Below are 18,699 nucleotides of genomic sequence, written 5' to 3'. Positions count from 1 at the left end.
AATTTTGACTTGTCAAATGACCAAACTGACACTGCAGTGCGCTCATGAAACTCCTCTACTAAGCTTGACCTTGGTTGATTTGCTGAATGATTGGCTTTATTACAACCCAATCGTAACTCCGTACACACAAGCGTCTAGCCAATCAGTGAACATGTTTATCACTGGACCACTAGCACAAATAAAAACTTGCATCCTGACTTTACAGTGTGAAAGGTAAGGTAATGCATTGTTACAGCTAAACTCTTTAAACACATCAAATGTTCTTAAAGGTCAACAACTAAATCCTAAAATGTTTTTGTGCATTTTGTTTTTATTACTGGATGGCTAATCTGTGAAATTTCCCCATTCGATTTCTGGCTTGGTATTTAACTTGTGACTAGTGATTCTGGAGATTTTAAACTGATCCAAGTTGCAGTCTCCACACTAAAAATTGTTTTCCGAAAAACTAGAAACTTTTAGAACACCATCTGCAACCAGATTTCTAATCTCCTGATCTGTAGATAACTTCACTGCATACGTCATGTCACTGACAGCCCTGTCCCCCGACTAAACGATGAAATAAACTAGATGCTGATTTTTGTCCTAAAACAGTGAATGAGACAGCACAGAATGACCGTTACAAGCAAACAAAGGAATGAGACCCATGTATTTTTCTCCAACATTTTATTCAACAAAGTGGAAGCAGAACATCCCTGTGATTCAGAAGGTCCTGAAAGAAAGGGAGAGCAGTCGGATGAGTGGAGACCCAGTGTGGAACATAAACTGCAACAGCAGCTAACACAGACAGCAAAAACTACAACTAATGCAGCTTCAAAGCTTTATGTAGTGAACTGATGGTTTTGGCTTCTTTAAATGTTACCATAATTAGAAGAGACCTGGGACTCAAAACAGTTTAAGAGCAAGAACCAATCCAGCAACGCCTTCGCAGGGTTATGGAACAGTGACGTGCTCAGCTACATCAATGGCAACAGTGAAAGGGCTTACTTTGACACAATGCCGTCATTCTTTGCCAGCCTCAGCAGAGAGTCGTCTGCCTCACCCTGTGAACATCAGAGCAAAATTAGATTAATTTTCTCACACACACAAACCAGCCTTTGTCAATTTATTGCGTCAAGACAACATTTTAGGCCTGTAGGAGTCCCATCATATGGACTGTGTATGTGGTCTCTTAATAGACTGCCAGGAATGAGATACACATTATCACTGTTTTGGCAAGGTAAAGGACTGGGATTTTAACCAGGACACTTGCTCTGGTGGTCAGTCTGTTCCAGGGAAAAATCTGAATCAAATTAGAATATCTTGGGGAATTGCCACATTTGCACATGAGAAGAAAAAATCAAATACTACTTTCGATAAGCTTTCAGCTGTTTTACTACTACTACAACATGCAAAACTCATATGCCATCACATGCAGAAACTGTAAAGCAGGATGTGGACTATACCATTCTCCGGATGGCTCCACAGATGGCATAGGTCTTGAACTGGCCATTGAAACGGCCAGTTACCTTGTCAACCTGGGGAGAGAAAAGGTTATATTATGTAGACACAGTGAGACCAACCACCAGTGCCAATTCAGCAGACTGACCATTACAGACTCACAAACACAAGCTAATTCACTACCCACTATTTACATCTGCATTGTTTGGTCAAGTACTTTATAATAAAACTCACACCTTTGTTACAAAGCTTATTGCATACAGATATTAATGCATTAAATACATATTCAATCACTTATGTAACTACTATGGCAACTAACGTTGGAGGTCTGTGCACAAATAACTGGCTCGGCATCATTTGTGCTCTTTGCCAAAACCTCTACAGAAGCACTTTTGTCGGTTCCTGGATGCAAGTCTCTGCTGAATTCCCAAATTTTACATATGTAATAAACACTGTGCTGGAACTTGCAGTGGCGCAGCTGGAGGAACATTCACACTCAGGCAAGTGCACAGTTGAAGAGGGGGGCTGTTCTTGCCATTCAATTTCTGTCCTATTAATTCGTCTGGCTCTGTGGTTCCATGAAGTTTGTATTAAAATGTATGTTTGGTATCCAAAAATTACACACACGTCAAGACGATTAATTATTGTTTATGATATTGTGACTTGAGGCGTGTTTAATCCCACAAGGGTAATAAAATAAATCACTGAACTCACCTCTGCAACGTTGATCTGAATAGATGCATGGTCCTTGGCTCCGATGATTCTGTTGCTTGCGGAGCTGAAAGGCAGACAATTGGCGAGCCAAATGAACGACATTTCCAGACACTGCAGAATTTTCATCCAAAAATTACAGCTAGTTCGAAAAGGGCAAATATACGATTGATCGACGTAAAAAATAACACAAACCAACGCCATCAAATCTATACTGGTAAAAGGCTCAGTGTGGTGTTACTATTAAATACACATATTTCACGGTAAAACCGTACATAAGTCGCTAGCACTAGGTAGCCGACAATGTTTAAACAGACCACACGTAAGAACAGGATTGGTGTTTTAAACAAAACGCTCATAATGGCTAGTTGGCCATAGCTGTTACTTACCACTTGCGTGGGACATACAAATCCACGAATTCACCAGCGTCGTTCTGCATCTTGAGTTGTTCCTGTGAACTTCACAGCAGAGGAAATAAACACCTATTAGCTAACGTTAGCTTTCCCGAACACACAATTGGCTACAACTGACCAGCAACAGCAAACGTATCATAGCTAACCGATCTGTTATAGTCACAACACATCAACGATTATTGATCATTGATATAGTGAGCGGGTATGTGCACACCAACCTTCAAGTAGGTAGCTATACATTGATATTCATATCATACAACTGCGTGTACCTCCAGTACCCTATAAAACGGTATACCACAGCAAGCACATGTGGCCTCCCGGATGCCATACTGTGCTTGCTTCAACAATGCTAGGAAATACTCAGAAGAATGTAGTTTTATGATGAAAACAGTGAATCGTACAACTGTAAGTTGTTCACATTCATAGACACCGTTTTGCTTTGCTTAATTGTCCCCACAATCACGCAGTATTTAGTTTTATTTCACGAGCAACACGACCAGTTACCTGCTCTCAGAAATGGCTGACACGGAAAGGAGGAGCCAGACGGCAGGAAGTGATTACGAACTTTGCGACTACTTCCAGGCCAGGGTCAAGTAAGAGCATAGCATTACACAAGCGCTAAGATTTAACAGGGGATAGTTACTAGCCATCTTTTCCGCTGATAAGGAAAAGTAACTAAAATAGTTTTTTTGTTATATTAGCACGTTTTGATTACATGATGTGTGCTAGGAAATAAAGAAACGACGGAGTGTTTATTTAAGTTTAGTTTATTCAGTGTCTTCTTTATTAAAAAGCTGCCAGGGGGTGACTCAGTTCCCATCACTGTTATTTGGCTAACCAAGCTAACACTACAGCTAACACAGAATGAGCTACGTGTACTCGCGGTAGGGGGGCTAGACGAGTCCGCACCGGACCTGGGTCTAAAAAATGTGAACTGTCCCTATAAGGATACTCGGATTCTCTGGGCGAAAACCAATTTAAAAATAACTGTTACATCTATTTTTTTAAATAAATATTTACACCTCGTGTACAGAATTTAAATTTCCCGTAAACTATTAAACATAGGAAATAAAAAATATTTCATAAACATTTTACAGTGATTGATATATCATTGTTGTTATAGCAATATATATATATATATATAATCATATTTTATTATTCATATAATGTAAGAACAATTTAGTCCTGTTTATAAAAAAGAACTTACAAGTTCAACAAATTCAATGAAGTTATGGTCAGGAATATAAAAAAAAAAACTTTTGTATAATTAACCTACTACTAGCACTTTATTGAACATATCCTATGCATACAAGTAGTACAGCTATTCTTTTAATACCTACACACATACTTGCCCTTTCACTTTTAAAAGTACCTTGAATGCCATAGGAGTCACATTATATGGACTGAATCATTATGTTGTGTAAAGACTGCCGGAAATTGGCGGTATGCCTTCTAGTGTCTGTCAGCAATAAATGGCAACAGCTAAGACAACATGCTCTGTTCCTTGTATCCTCTGTACAGTAATGATGGGGGGAGGGGGCAGGATGATTTATGGATCATGATGGGGTGCTGTACCTCCCTTCCCATCACTGACAGTCTGTTTGGCAGAAACTTCTCAGAAGGCTTAAAAATCTTACTGTCACCGCTGCGTATAGAGAGCAACAGTACACACATTTTATATGGGTCATGTTCAATGTTCAATATAAAAACCCAGTGCAATAGTTACATCACGTCCTCTGAAACAATATGCAAAGTTTTACAACTCTAATTTGCCAGAATGTACAATTACATAATCTAGGTTTGTCATGTACCTACACCCTTGTGCATCCGGTACTGTGTCAAGCCTGGAGACCCGTAGGGACTCTGTCACTACTACAAGACCTGGCAAGCTTCTTTGCACACTGCCAACTGTACAAAAAACCTGAAGTCAGTATAGAGTAAGGCGACAATGCAGCGCTTCTACAACAGCCAATTTCACTCTTGCATATCAATCAACTGTGAAATAACTAATCAAATCTACCAGGATGTAATAAATACCCAAAATCAGTATATTCTGTATTTATCAAAACATGAATGCATAAATGTTTAATAATGTATAATTTTGACAGTTCTGCAATATTACATAAATTAAGTTACTGTATACAAATTAAAGCAGTTTGTTAATCTTGAAATTTACATAAAATTTGGGTTCCCTTGTTTGAAATAAAACACAGATTCTCATGTAGTCGACAGCCAGAAAATATATTTGAGTTGATCATTTGTCCTGTCATTTCAGAAAAAAACAAACCATTATAGATTTTCTTCCACATCAGTACATTAACGAATGTGACAACTGTCAAAGATAGACTAGATTCTACAAAATCACATATTGCATCATCATTGGGCCTAACAGAAACATGACGAAATAAAACAATTCATGTAAAAACACAAGCAAAGACGAAAGAGAAGAATCAAATAAATAGGAGAAACCTGGTTTCCAATCACAAAAACATAGACAAGAATCAGTACCGGTTTTTTCCCCATATCACACTGGGTCTTAAAATCTTTTTCGACCTTTCTACCAAGTGCTTGAGTGACACTGCAGAATTATTGCTGCCCTACTGCACATTCTGTGCTATTCTACTGCTAGTATATTGCTGCTGTGCAATGAGGGGAAGGGACGTTGATGGTGGGGGCCCAGTGCTACCTTTCCCCACAGAATCCATACACCCACCAAATACACCACAGGTCGCTAACACAAAAAGTTGTGTCTCTCCTCCCCCCACCGAAATGAAGCCAAAACATTCAAGTTTTGAGGCTCTTAATGTGAAAGTGCATAACTGAGTACAATACTGCAATGGTAGTTCTGTACTGTAATATAGCACCAGAAGATTCTGTGGTTAAGAAGAGGGGATGGAAGGAACATAAAAGCGGAGCATCTGGTGAGTCTATGGAGCCGTGCTTTCCCTGCTCCACCACAGAACGGACATACTGTAGCAAATGCTCTGAAAGAAAGAAAATTGAAAGAAAATCACAGTGGACACAAAAGCAAGATGGCTACTGCGCCAGTGCCAGTTCCTGGGCCTGGACCCCTGCGAGGAGAAAGGTGGGTGAGAAAATGGCCATCAGACCTGAACGGGATCAGTAGCTCCATGCAAAGAGTTTCCCATCTGTGCATGTCTGTCATTTTGTGCAAGATAACTCAAATTATGTGGTCAGGGCACAATGAAGCACACTGAAATCAGGCCAAGAGCCACAACAACTGTGCTTTTTCCCTTCCTCTGTATGTTTACCTATTTTGTCAATCACTGCATATCATACCCGTTTTGAGTGCAACGTTACCATTTTTTTATTCTGGCTTCCCATGAAATCAGGAGGGGGATTAAGTTATTTGACTCCCCAAGCCACATTTGTGCATAATATAACGTATAATAGTTCTCAGAAATCGAGGGATCACCGACAGTCTTTCCCAGCATGTTTTGTGCCCCGGCCAGAGATTGATTTGTGTGTGGCTGCGGTTGTCCTGGAGACTTCCAGGTGCACAGGCCGGAGGGTGGGGGAGTGTTCCACAGACTAGATATCATAACAACAGCATTCCAACACTCACACCAGGACACGTGGGTGGGGAAAGAACAGTTTGGAGAAGCTGCAGGACAGCTCCAGTGAGTTACTGTAGGACAGGGGTTCCCAAACTTTCTGAACCGGGTTTCATGAGCAAACATTATCAGTGGCACCGCCCCTAATTGAAATGCAAACAAAAGTTGAAATATGGGAAAACACTTTCTTAGCATGTCAAGACAACTGCAGGGAAAATGCATGTGACAGGTGCAAGTGCCTTATTTGACTAGTGTCAATGTCCTTGGAATGAGTACAATAACTTGTGACTTCAACCCCTCTCACTAGTCATGACCCACCAGTGGGTCTGAGCCGACAGTCTGGGAACCCCAGTGGTAGGCTACAGCAGATCCTGCCGATCCCATGGAGGCCTGTGCAGAACACGCTAGACAACATAAAGACTGCACCACAGACAGGAACATGCAGCTTCCCAAACAGAAGCACTGCACTGGGGGAAAAAAACAGATTAAACCCCTCATAACTACAGTTTTCAATTTAATATGTAGGATAAATATTTCCTGAGAACAAAAAAATTTAAAAGATGACAGTTGGCATTAAAATAAGGACATTTCACATAGTTTTCTCTGTATGAATAGGATTGCTATTGCTGGTCTCACCATTTAAGACGTGCCACATCATTTTGCATTTTAGCACAACTACAGACGACACAGTCTGTTCAGTACAAAACGAACGGCCAGATGATGCTTTTCCCTTTGTACTTTACAAACAGTGACAACTTTTTGGCCACACCACATACAGTGTACACTGGCCAGGAATACCAATCCAAGACAGCACAGATATGTAAGTGCAAAACACACCATCTCTTATTCTAGATTTATAACACAATGTCAACAAGAAAACACATGACCAAAAATCTCTTTGTGAGTGAGTCAAAGGAGAAATGTTCAACAAGATCACACATGACACCAGAAGGTGTGGAGCCCTGGAGCTGTTTAGTCACACACACAGAAAGCACAGCACATGACAGAGGCTCAGGAACACAGAGACGTTTATACTGGCATCCACAGCCCTCAACGCTGTGATTACACAGTGCGCTACAGTCATATGATGCCTTATCTCTAGGACTGACCAATCAGCATGGACATCCTGATCTACAAAACAGCGCTCCGTGCGTCCCCATCGGACCGAAAGCAAAGCTGTACCCAGTCATGTGTGTGTCGATGTTCCGCTAGCATTCCTGAATAACAAAACATCACAACATTTCATCACTTTAAAATGACCACTCGCACAACACCATGTCCCACGCTAACTGAAATTCTACAGAAAGTGTAGAGATGGCTACACTGTCACACACTGCTCTTCAGGTGAAACTGGACCACTAGGAGATGGACAGAAAATTTGACATGGCAGCACCAGAAACGTGCCTATTAATTTCATCTCTAACATAGAGAGCAGGCCTGAGCAAGCACCGGAATGCTTTTTTAATTTCTTTTTTACACTACATAACAATAACACCCATAAAGACCCGGTCAACATCTCGAAGAGCAATCTATGCATATAAAATAAAATCCAACCACACACTGCTCTTCTAACTTAGACCAAGAATCTTTCATATTTCTCATGACACCAGTGCTTCTACTCACCTGATCAAAAATACACTAAAACATATGCTGAAATAATCTTGCTATTAGTCAGGTATAAAAACCACAGTGAAACAACTCACTCAGTCACAAATAGAATGCTAGTTTTAAAATAAATACCACAAATAGTGAAAGGGGCTATATGTGTGGATATGTCTTTGGATTTCAGATCTCTTCTCTATCCAAGAATAAAAGATAAATAAGAAAAAAGGTTCAAACAACATTCACAAACTCTAAAAGCAGAGAAACGGCCTCCTGTGCCACTGCATCTTTCACAAGAGGAAGAAAAGGGAAATGAAGGACACCTCATCTTTCAACCAACCAGGGATCAGAAACTGATCCAAGGTCACCTTACCTAAAAACACAAAGGAAATATTAACCTTTTTGTTGAAGGAGGAAAGCATGTGGGTGGAACATAGGGCTTAGATGCCCGAGTCTGACTGTTCTTCTGAAACATCTTCAAAACACACAGTTGCACCTGTAGATCACAATGAAGAACAAATACAAAATGAATAATGTGGAAGAACAGAAGGATTGTGAGTAGGTGGAGTCTGGAAGACGGACAGGCCAAAGGATGGGGCGCACTGGATCACACTGGGGCACTGTGCTGGCGTGGTGCTGATAAACTGCTTCCTGAAAGCTCTTCAGCTCTCCTCTGTGCACTGCAGGCTTCACCAACTCCCACGATGGGGTGGATCCAAGCGTTGTCAATCATTGAATCAAATAACCAAAAGTAGAGCAAACTGCTGATGCAAGATGGCTCCACCCCTTAGGGTAGTCCTGGTAACCTGCTTTGCCATCACAAAGCATCTTAGAAATGATAATATCATCATCATTTCGCTCGAGTGGTTGTGTATGCAAGCATGTTCCAGGGTTTCAGGGGAGTTCTGATGGGCGTGGTTCAGGGCTGTTGTGCCAGACGGCGGTAGTGTGGCATGACCTTGCTCTCCGGCAGGTAGAGCGCCATCTCCAGGGCAACCAGCACAGTGAACTCAAGTGGGAGCAGCTCCCGCCGGCTGATCCTGAAACGCTCCTCCAGTTTCTGCAGAATGAAGGAAAGATGAGTGACTAGCCAATGCTACAGTAAAAATTAATGATAACAAAAGGGTAAAGAGTGGGCTGATCATTCAGTAGCTGTACTCACATCAATGAGCTGTTTCACCTCCTGCCTGCGGAGGTCGCTGCTGATCTTGGCAGCCAGCACTACACAGGCCGCCGCGACCAGCTTGCGGTTCTGCTTGTTGAGCCGTCCCTGTAGCACCAGCTTCTCAAAGTACACGTAGGCCATCGCCACGGTGACCGGCTGCAGACCACAGTCCTCACTCGCCGCCCGCATCTCCCGCTTCAGACTGCAGAGCAGGGGAGACGCACTGGGTTTTAACATGCATGCACGCACGCGCGCACACACACACACGCCTGTGTGCGCGCCAACAGATGCACACCTTACAGGGACGCACATAGTTTATAAAGTCTCTCACAGTTACACACAGTTAATTTTACACCAGCAGACAGATACAGTGTTTATGAAGAGCGCTCTCCCGTACCTCCTGATTTTGCTCAGAGTCAGCTTGATGTGGGGAAACTTCTCCCTGAAGGTCTCGTTCATGTCTTTCTTCAGATCAGATGGCTTGACGTACTCGATCACAGTGGTCTGAGAGAGGCCAGAGGGTGTGTGTGAACTTTTACAGCATACACACAAACCCACACACACACACACACACACACACACATGCATGCACAGGGGTGTGTCTTGTACACCTTTCTACCTTCCAACACCCCATTCCCTTTACAGTGCTGGGGCACTGGGCTTTTAATGTCAGGTGCTGGCATCCTCACCATGTAGGAGGCGAAGATCAGCACTCGCTTGTGTTTCCCACAGGGCCACTGAGGGTCACTCAGCAGGTTTGGGTCGTAGTCCGTCAGGTCCTCCACACCTGGAGGTCACAGAGAGCGTCACTGCTGCAAAACCACAACCACATTTCCGACCTCTTGGGATAGTGTTCCCAAAATCGGTCCAGGGGGACCCTGTGTGTGCTGGTTCTAATTCCAACCACAGGTCCAACTCCAACTGAATTGTAAGGAGCCATTTAAGGACCTTAACTTGACACTTATAACACTTTTAATATCTACCGCAGGACCATTTACCCTAAGGGCACATTATTTCAGAATTAGCTATACATGCCACAAAGTACAAATGGCTCATTTTTCTTACCTGCATCAGGTCCCGCGGTGCTGCTGAGACGGGAGGCAGTGTAGTTCCTCTGGATGTTGCTGCGGGTTAGAGGGGTCGCTCCCATGCTCATTTCCACCGGAACGCTCTTCTGCTTCACCAGGGCATTGGTGGGGAATAGGAACCTAGCATATGAGACCGTCTGGAGAGACAACAGGCGCACGCACACACGCACGCACGCACACAAACACACAGTTCCATCAAAAGTCCATGCCTAAGCAGCCTAACATGACCATCACTGAAAAACAGAGAACAGTTTGTGTGCGTGCTGGCCAGTGTGTGTTTGAGCTCTGCGTAATCATATTAGCTGACCTCATGAAAAACACGAATGAGAAAACAACAACCACCAGATTTTAATTTGTATGATGACAAACAAATCCAAAAATAAAATGAAATAAATAAAGTTCTAAAATTTAGTAGAGCAGTGCAGGGTAAGAGGGTAGCAGGCCCTGCTAGGGGATTGTAATGTCACAGGGTGAGGAGTGCAGTGCTGCACTGACCTGCATAACACCATCAGTGTCACTCAAGTAGGGTGAGTCAACACCCCTAGCTCCGCCCCCTTACCTTGCCATACGCTCCCAGCTCCACCCCCTCCAAGGCAGGGATCATGTCCAGGGTGGCTGTGGCACCCCCAGAAGAGTGTCTCTGCTTCTGGGTATCCAGTTTAGGGTCACTGAGAGGGAAAGAGAGAGATGGAGAGTGGATGGGGGGAAAGACAGAGACAGAGAGATAGAGATACACAAAAAGAGAGAGATACAGAGAGAGAGAGGGAGACTATTTATTTGTGAAGGAAAACGGAAAATGATAAGACATCCAGCTGTACAGACTAGCAAGGTCAATTACTGACCCACCAGCACCATACCCTCCTGACACACAACGCTTCACACTGCTTTTTTTCCTCACAAATTAAGTCCCCCATTATCATTTCTATGCCATGGAGGAGCCACGTCATTTCACAGCGGCAGGTGGGGCTTTTACAGTAATTGCCCATTGTGGGCTCATTCAAACTGCTTACGTTATCTGTCCTTGGGCCCATTTCAGTCGTCCTCGTAACACGTCCTTGTGTGCTTTCCTAACCTCCTCTGTTGGGTAGAGCCAAACGGCCAGGTGAGGACGTGTTATGAGGACAACTGAAATGGGCCCAAAGACAGATGACATAAGCAGTTGGAATGAGCGATCGTGAACAGTCATACAAATGCGCATACTGGCGAACACCGACAGTTTTTCTTAGAAGGTTCTTTTTTAACGGGGTAGTTCAGCTTCTTCTGATGTTTACTAGTGGTTAGCAAACAACATCGGATAATTTTCAGACCACCTGAAACCCTGCCCATTGCATGCCTGCACACCTGGTCAATTGCTGTGGAAAGTAGGCGTCGGGTTTGGAATGTCAGTTTCTGAAAGTTACAAAAAAATTTGGACGCAGACCTCCCATACTCGAATGTTGGAAAGGAGTTTCCAACGCTCTACGACGTGCTGAAAAAGCAGTTCGTTTGAAGCATGTGGAAACATTATTTCTGCATCATGGCATAAGTTACAGCAATGATGTCACTGCGGGTGATGTCACTGCAGAGGCTGTACAGTACCTGAGGTAAAAGCTCTCCCCATAGGGCAGGATAGAGAAAGCAGCACACAGGGACCTCTTGGCACAGATCAGCACAATCCTGAAACACACAGAGACACACACACACACACACACAGATCAGCCTAAAACTACACTTCCTCCCAGATTAGACAATACCAAACTGGACTGGTAGTAGTTGGTCGCTTAGGTACGTATTATTAGCCAGTAGTGTTGGGTCACTGGGTTGGGCATTTGTGTTGGGTCCACAGGGTCCATTCTGTGCAGTATGTATCAGTATTAAATAGTATAGGCTTCCTGAAGTGTGTATGGGTGCTCAGTAGTGCTGGGTTTTGGTTATTTAGTCGTTATTAGTGTTGAGTTGCTGAGGTACTGTGGGGTTACTGGGTTGTCTAATGGCACTCAGTAGTATTGGGTTACTGCGTTGGGTGTTAGTGTACAGATGATTTGGGTTGCTACTGTGTGTAATAGTGTTCTGTAGTGTTGGGGTGCCAAAGTGTGCAGCAGTGCTTACCTGCTGCCCCGCGTGTCGTACTGCCTCATGTTTTTGATGAAATGGACCTTATTACCCCCTTTTGGCACAGAAGAGCCGGACTGATTGCGCAACCTGTTCCAAAATAAGGAGGACACAACTGTCAATCAATCCAGTCATGAACACATCAATCAGTAAACTCACAAACCAGCTGACCAGTCATCCAATCAACCAAACTACTAGTGAATAACTCAATCTACCCTTCAATCAAACAGTCAAGAAACCAAACAATGAACCAATCAATCAGCCCATCAGTCAGTTAGATTGTACATAGTGCTGAACCAATTGAGATATCCACAGAAAACACTGGCAGTGTACTGTAGTATAATGGCTAGGGAATTGAGGTTGCAGGTTTGATTCCTAGGTAAGACACTTGTTGTACCCTTGAGCATGGCACCCAACCTGAATAGTTTAAACATATGCCCAGCTGAAACTCTCACAGTGCAGGCCCTCAGTAACCTGACCCAAGCCTGAGTGGAGGGATGAGGGCCCCAGTGATTCACACAAAGGGCAAGTGAGGGCGAGTATTCTCAATTACTAATGAGAAATTTCAAAAGCACACTTTACCCTGCACTACAGGCCCTCTCTGGCACACAGCAAGAAATATTTATTCATGCACTCATAGTTTCTCAGAAAGTCACAGCATGTTTGGACTCAATGGATGTTCAACTCCTGTGTTCCTTTCATCATATCTGTTTCTTAAATATAGTTGTGGTTGGCAAAAGGAGTTTCCGGTACTACATTACAGTACAGAATGAGCAATCCCACAGAATTTTACTTGGCCTCAACCCTAAATGCATTTAAGACGCATCAAATCTGAACGTCTTGGCCTCAATGGCGGTGAGAACTCAAAATGTTAGAACTATAAAGCCAAGTATCTGGTGGGTCTTTAGACAGCTCGCATTGGGGACTGTCTGCATCTACTGCTGCTTACAACCTGCTATCACAGGACACAAAGGTACCAATGACATGCATAAGCATTCCTGCAACCTGAGCTTACTTGCACAGGAAGATTCTGTGCAATTACACATGTTCATCTTTCTCTCTCTCTATTTTCATAAAACCTGAATCATTTGTCAGTCAAATGTTCTCCTGAGATTAAATACTGAAATATGTATAGATTCAAAATTGTCTGTCTACAAAGAGTACCCTACAAACACAACATACTACAACAGAAATAAAACACATATTACAAATGATACTAATTTAAGTAACAGAAAGTAATTCCTCATCCCCTGCACGCCCTCTCCCCTCAAACCGGGCCCGTGTTTCACGAAGCGGGATTACCGAGTTAGCTGGATAACTGCACAGAGTAAAACCCGGAACGCTCTCAGATCTGGAACATGGACTGAAGTAAAAAGAGCTGTTCTGGGTTTTACTCAGAGCAGTCATCCAGCTAACTTCAGTAATCCTTCTTCGTGAAATACGCCCCATGGCTCTTCACTCTGACCCCTCTCTGCCTCCCCTCAAACCACAGCTTCTCTTCACTCCCCATCTCCCCTCCAAATTCTATGAAATTCTACATTTAAAAAAACAAAGAATAAAAGCTAAATATAAATATAAATATAATAAATATTTGCAGGAAATTTGTGCTTCAAATGCTCGATTTATTCTTTAGTTGCATTTCAGTCAATTAGAAAAATCATTAAGAGTGTGACAGATAAATTAGTGAATAGCGATACATATGCCATCTTAATTACGTTATTGTTGACATTATGCCTCAAATCTGAAGCCTCTTCATATCATTCAAGTTAGACTTGTTTTGCACTTCCTGCCGCAAAGCATCAGCACGTCTTTCACTTCCATTTATGTTTTTGTGAGTGAAGGCATCGTTACACTGCAATAAGAGCAATAAACTCCCTTCACATCACGCTGTGGAACCCACAAATCACTGCAGTAGAGCTGAACTGCGCTTTGAAGTTGTTGAAAGGCATTGCAAAAGCTGACTGTGAACACACAGAACGTAGATGGGGAACAGAAACAGGAAAGCACTGTGCTGAACAGACATGTAACGCAGATTTTGTGTCTTGCACAAACTTGTATTTTCTCTTTCTACCCTAAAACCCATGAAACTGTTGGCTCTAAAAGGCCACAGTTAACCAAACTGTTACTCGCCCAAAAACAATTTACAAAATGGAATTAACCTTCATCTCTTCCTGAGTGTGGCTTAATCCCCTGTAACAGACTGAGACATTCACATAAGAGGGAAGAGAGAGTATGAGAGACTGACAGAGGGGGAGAGAGGGGTGAGAGACACAGATTAACTCAGCAGAGCTATAAGACAATGACCTTGAAGAAGATTTAAATGTTAAGTGACCTTGGGCGAAATTCAAGTGCATGTAATCACTTGTGCACCCCAGCAAAAACTCACCTGTTCCCGAATCAACTGATTCCACTGAATCATAAGCACTGGCCGTCCATCTAGCCCACAGGCAACAATAGCCAATCAGTGCAACGCTTCTCGTATCAGCTTGTTGGCCTTGCATCATATGGCCTGTTGCCATAGTTACAAGGCTTGTTGCAGTATCATTTTGTCTCCATTGTGTCTCTGCTCCATTGTGCAACATGCCCACCCCCAATTAAAGATGACACAGTTCCTTTCGCTTGGCATTTTACTGAGACTAGCCAGGTTAAAGTGTTCTCTCAAAGACACCACCGCCATGCAGGAGGCCCACCCTAGATCCAAACCAACAAGCCTTCTGATCTCAAAAAGCCCTGCTCCACATTCTACACATGCAGGGCTTGAGACTAACAGCACCCCCCAGGTCCTGGGGGTGATAAAAATGTGTTTGGGATCAGAAATCATCCCCAGGACGCCATCAGGATGGCAGAGGAAAAAGTTTTTTTGGTTTCCATCCTCGTTTGTCACATTACTCAGACTGAGCCGACTGAGCTCCCACCCCCTCTCACTCGCCAATAGCTGACACTGACAGACAGTACGCAATGGAGGTGCGAAAATTCTACGATAACAAATTGAATTCCCCGCAACACCAGCCATTGCACCCAACCATCATTGTACAGCAATCATTCCAAGCTCAATGCCACATGTTGTGCTATCTGAAGAGCAATCCTTTCAGTAGACGTGTCTATAACAGTGTTTAGGACAACGGTAATATTTACAAACGCATTCTCCATTCGGGAACCCTGTATTGTGTATTATACAGAAACGTGAGCTGACTGCATCGTTACATCCTTATTGGACAGTGATGCCCAGAGTCAGCCATTTCTAAATCTGAAGAAGATTCAAAACCATTTAAAAGCCTACTAACAAAAAATTTGACAGTGGTAACCCCAAAAGTATTCTGCAAATTAGCATAGCCAGTAAGGCAAGCACCAAAACAGCCTTATTGCTTGGAATATTGATGGCTTTTTCCATGGCACTCATTTTGCTGTACTTCACAATTTTAGATTTGTAATCAAACAATTCACATATGGCTAATTTGCGGATTCTCAGCTTTTATTAAAAAGTATTTTATTAAATTTTAGTTTCACCATGTAGAAATTACAGCACTTTTTCACTTTTTATACATAGCCCCCCTCCGCCAATTCAACTTTTTCAATTTGGGACGGTCCACATTTTCTGGTTGCTCAAAATTGTTTTTTGGGACGTTTCCCGGGACCACAATGAAAAAACGTTAGTATCGAGCCCTGCACATGGCATGCCCGACAGTATATATAACCTGAGGGTATAGGCATTTTTGGCCTCAGATTCAGCAATGCCTTACTTTAGCTACAGAAAGTAAGAAATATGCCTTCCTTAACCTTAAGATGGCTGACTTTATATAACATATACAGGATCTCAATGTGAGCCTAAGTTTGGGAATGATGTAGGTTACAGTGGATTGGTTACAGACAAAATGGATTGGAGCTGTAGGTCATGTGAAGGACATAGGGGAGTAGTGTCAGACACCCAGTTCACATCCGATGTCTATAAGGCTACATTGGCTGTTGCCTAAAAGAGACCCCAAAAACCTGCAGACAGTGACCCTCCTGGACTGGAGTTCAACACTCCTGACACTGGGGATTCCCATAGGCTCCAGAACCCTTCCCTTCTGTAAGCACAGGAGAGGCTTGCAGAAGAATCATGCTTTAGTAAACACACACTTTGAGAGTGTTGGAAGGGGCTAGTGGGCTGACTGGAAGACCTCTGTGAGCAATGTAATGAAACTAAAGCTGACAGGTGCAACAACAGGACTCCACCTGGAACATTTCAGCATCAAACGCAATGAAACTGAACTTTCAATGTTAAGAATATGGAGTGGAGTATCTGGTAGTCTGATAGCACCTGTGCTGTCACTGTTAGCGTGTCAATGCTGCTACTGTATGATGGCAGTCAGATAGTGATCACATATTACAATTTACATAATGCTTTGTGGGTGGCAGTATGGTTTAGCTGTTGTCACTGGACCTGTTCCAAAGTTCAAATCCAACTGTTGTGCAGGTTTAATTTCCTGTTTTCTGTTATACAATATAGCATGTTCAGGTCTGGCTGAAGTACTTCATGTCTGGCACTGAAAACATTTCATAGCTAGATGGAAATGTAGGGTAATGGTCTGGATGCAAATTAGGTTGCAAATTCAAATCTCATGTGGGATACTAAACCATGTTTATAGTACTGTTACCTGAACTCCTCCAATAAATATCCAGATAAACAAAAATGTTTTGTTTTAAAACATAAAGTAGTTGTTTAGACAACAATATTCTTATTATTACTAAAGTTTGTATGATTAATGCTAGTCTTAATTATTTACTCGTCGTTAGTTAGTGTTGAGCGCATCCATGTTCTCCAACCTTTTAGTGTACCTCAGCTCTGGAACCAGGGGCCGTACAAAGCAGGATTACAGAGTTAGATGGATACAGTAACTGCACTGAGCAAAACCCCAAACAGCCGTTTTTACTTTTGGGAGGGATCCAGGTTTTACTCACGACACTTAACCATCTAACTCAGTAATCCTGTTTCGTGATACAGGCCCCTGAAGTCCGCCAGAGGAGCAAAGTTACATAAGCTCATAAAACAATTCAGCCTCCAAGGCAAACTCGGGTTGAATTACTGTCTGGTCGTTCTAATCTGTTACGAGTTCTCAAATGTAATATATCTTGAACAAAAAAACTAGCAGGTTAGTAATGCTACAGGTTAGTAGTGGTCCCTCCCATTAGCCTCCTAATGGTACATTTTATTTCAACTATGACTGTCGTTGCAGTAAAAGTGAATTCAATTCCACTGACAGGATATGTCTACGAAAGTTTCCCAACGGAAGAACAGATTGTTTTCATGAACATAAAAAAAAAATACTCAGACTTTGTAACTACGGTAGTCTAACCCTAGATGCGGAAGTGGACATTTCTATTCTGCTCGTTTACGTCAACCATACAGGAAACGTTAGCTGGCTTTGAACTACCACGTTTTTCCAGTGTGGAGCCGAAAAACATTGTAACTTAGAGAACAGAATAACCAAAAATTATCTCGAGATAAGGTAAACAGCCAGCCCACTACAGCTTCAATGTAACGATATAGCTATTTACTTTCCAGTTGCCTTGACCCCGCACGTTGGCAAACGGCACAAAGGAACGCTGCATCACGCCAACGTAATATTTACGGTTGAAAATCCCCAGATCACGCCAGGCGGTGAGCTAGGCAAAGGAGAAATTCAACCATCATGTCTCCTTTTTCGTGACTTACCTTTGTCGGGACTCCAGATTCACAGAATTACAGCTCTGTACCGAGAGCAGGGTCGGGGATTTACAGGTTGATAGCAGCGGGACAAGCTGGGGCGCTGCAGCCGGGGAGAGTAGACTAGCTTGGGACGCCAGCGGGTCAGCCTTTACCCCCTCCAGGAACCGCTCGCTGACCCCGCTAGCAGTAAAGCCAGAACCAGTGGGGAGGACTAGGACAGGAGGACCACTGCCGACCCCGGTCCTCGGCGCAGGAGTAACGACGCCCCCAGACGCGGACGTTGACAGACTGGGGAAGGTTCCGTAACTGCTCGTCGACAACAGTGGCTGTCCGACCACCGGCGCCCCAGCGTCCAGACCGTTAAATGTGGTCCCTCTTTGGACGGCGTTGCCATTGCTCAGGTTATACGTTGGCCGTCCGTCAAGGGAGATATTGTTGAGAAAGAGAAGAGCTGCCTGTCTCCGGCGCGAATCCTTACTTTTCCGCAGGTGCTCTTTATGTGGTTTGGTGCTCGAGCTATTGCCTGCCGCACGGTGGGAACCGCAGGCATCAGCTGCCATTCTCGAGTGAAAGAGAAATAAGACAACGAAAGCGTTTTACCCGGCGTGAGCCCCTGTCCCCGCCCACTCCAACGTATTTGGATAGGACAGAGGGGATTGGCTGCTAGGGGTTCTCGGCTACATTGTTTTAAAAAAATTGCATTCTTTTTTCTGTTGACTGGTAACACTGTGGCTTGTATTGGACGACATATTTTCAGTAAAGAGCTCTAAATAATAAAAGAAAAAGCTACATAATTGAAATGTATGTGTATGTACATATACAAAATATAAACAGACACCTCCCCTTTTTCATCATGGTCAACACTATTTCAGTAAAATTAGGGAATTCCAAAAAAGCTGAGAATGCACATAGTTATACGTATTTCACC

The 18,699-nt window shown here is 43.1% G+C and overlaps 2 protein-coding genes across 3 annotated transcripts; both read right to left on the bottom strand.

The window, feature by feature from the left end:
- Window positions 1-646: 646 nt before the first annotated feature.
- On the bottom strand, window positions 647-3,139 carry LOC118210734 (40S ribosomal protein S21). Of its 2 annotated transcripts, XM_035387142.1 has the most exons (6): window positions 3,066-3,139; window positions 2,538-2,606; window positions 2,152-2,215; window positions 1,443-1,514; window positions 985-1,040; window positions 647-709 (listed from the first exon to the last, which is right to left on the bottom strand). In XM_035387142.1, exons 2-6 carry the CDS (start codon window positions 2,585-2,587, stop codon window positions 700-702), a joined length of 252 nt encoding a protein of 83 aa, XP_035243033.1. In that variant the 5' UTR covers window positions 2,588-2,606; window positions 3,066-3,139; the 3' UTR covers window positions 647-699. The 2 variants fall into 2 exon arrangements, with proteins under 2 accessions (XP_035243033.1, XP_035243034.1); XM_035387143.1 differs by lacking the exon at window positions 647-709 and having other exon boundaries at window positions 981-1,040.
- Window positions 3,140-8,289: 5,150 nt separating this feature from the next.
- On the bottom strand, window positions 8,290-18,376 carry cables2a (Cdk5 and Abl enzyme substrate 2a). The gene is made up of 9 exons (XM_035388719.1): window positions 17,778-18,376; window positions 12,080-12,172; window positions 11,570-11,647; window positions 10,551-10,659; window positions 9,969-10,128; window positions 9,593-9,690; window positions 9,301-9,407; window positions 8,901-9,105; window positions 8,290-8,798 (listed from the first exon to the last, which is right to left on the bottom strand). Exons 1-9 carry the CDS (start codon window positions 18,329-18,331, stop codon window positions 8,658-8,660), a joined length of 1,545 nt encoding a protein of 514 aa, XP_035244610.1. The 5' UTR covers window positions 18,332-18,376; the 3' UTR covers window positions 8,290-8,657.
- Window positions 18,377-18,699: the final 323 nt, after the last annotated feature.

Source organism: Anguilla anguilla, chromosome 13, assembly GCF_013347855.1.
Source record: "Anguilla anguilla isolate fAngAng1 chromosome 13, fAngAng1.pri, whole genome shotgun sequence".
In the NCBI taxonomy this organism is placed as follows: Eukaryota; Metazoa; Chordata; class Actinopteri; order Anguilliformes; family Anguillidae; genus Anguilla; species Anguilla anguilla.
Note: the sequence above shows the minus strand (reverse complement) of the source record. Positions and strands in the feature narration are given on the sequence as shown.

Bases quoted from the DNA above. Each gene is read 5' to 3' on its own strand.
- LOC118210734 (XM_035387142.1), bottom strand. From the start codon at position 2,587: ATGCAGAACGACGCTGGTGAATTCGTGGATTTGTATGTCCCACGCAAG. The intron at 2,216-2,537 runs GTAAGTAACAGC...TCTGCCTTTCAG, and splicing joins TTGTATGTCCCACGCAAGTG to CTCCGCAAGCAACAGAATCA. The intron at 1,041-1,442 runs GTATAGTCCACA...TGATGTTCACAG, and splicing joins GTGGAGCCATCCGGAGAATG to GGTGAGGCAGACGACTCTCT.
- cables2a (XM_035388719.1), bottom strand. From the start codon at position 18,331: ATGGCAGCTGATGCCTGCGGTTCCCACCGTGCGGCAGGCAATAGCTCG. The intron at 9,408-9,592 runs GTGAGGATGCCA...GGCCTCTCTCAG, and splicing joins TGATCTTCGCCTCCTACATG to ACCACTGTGATCGAGTACGT. The intron at 8,799-8,900 runs GTGAGTACAGCT...TTCATTCTGCAG, and splicing joins AGGTGAAACAGCTCATTGAT to AAACTGGAGGAGCGTTTCAG.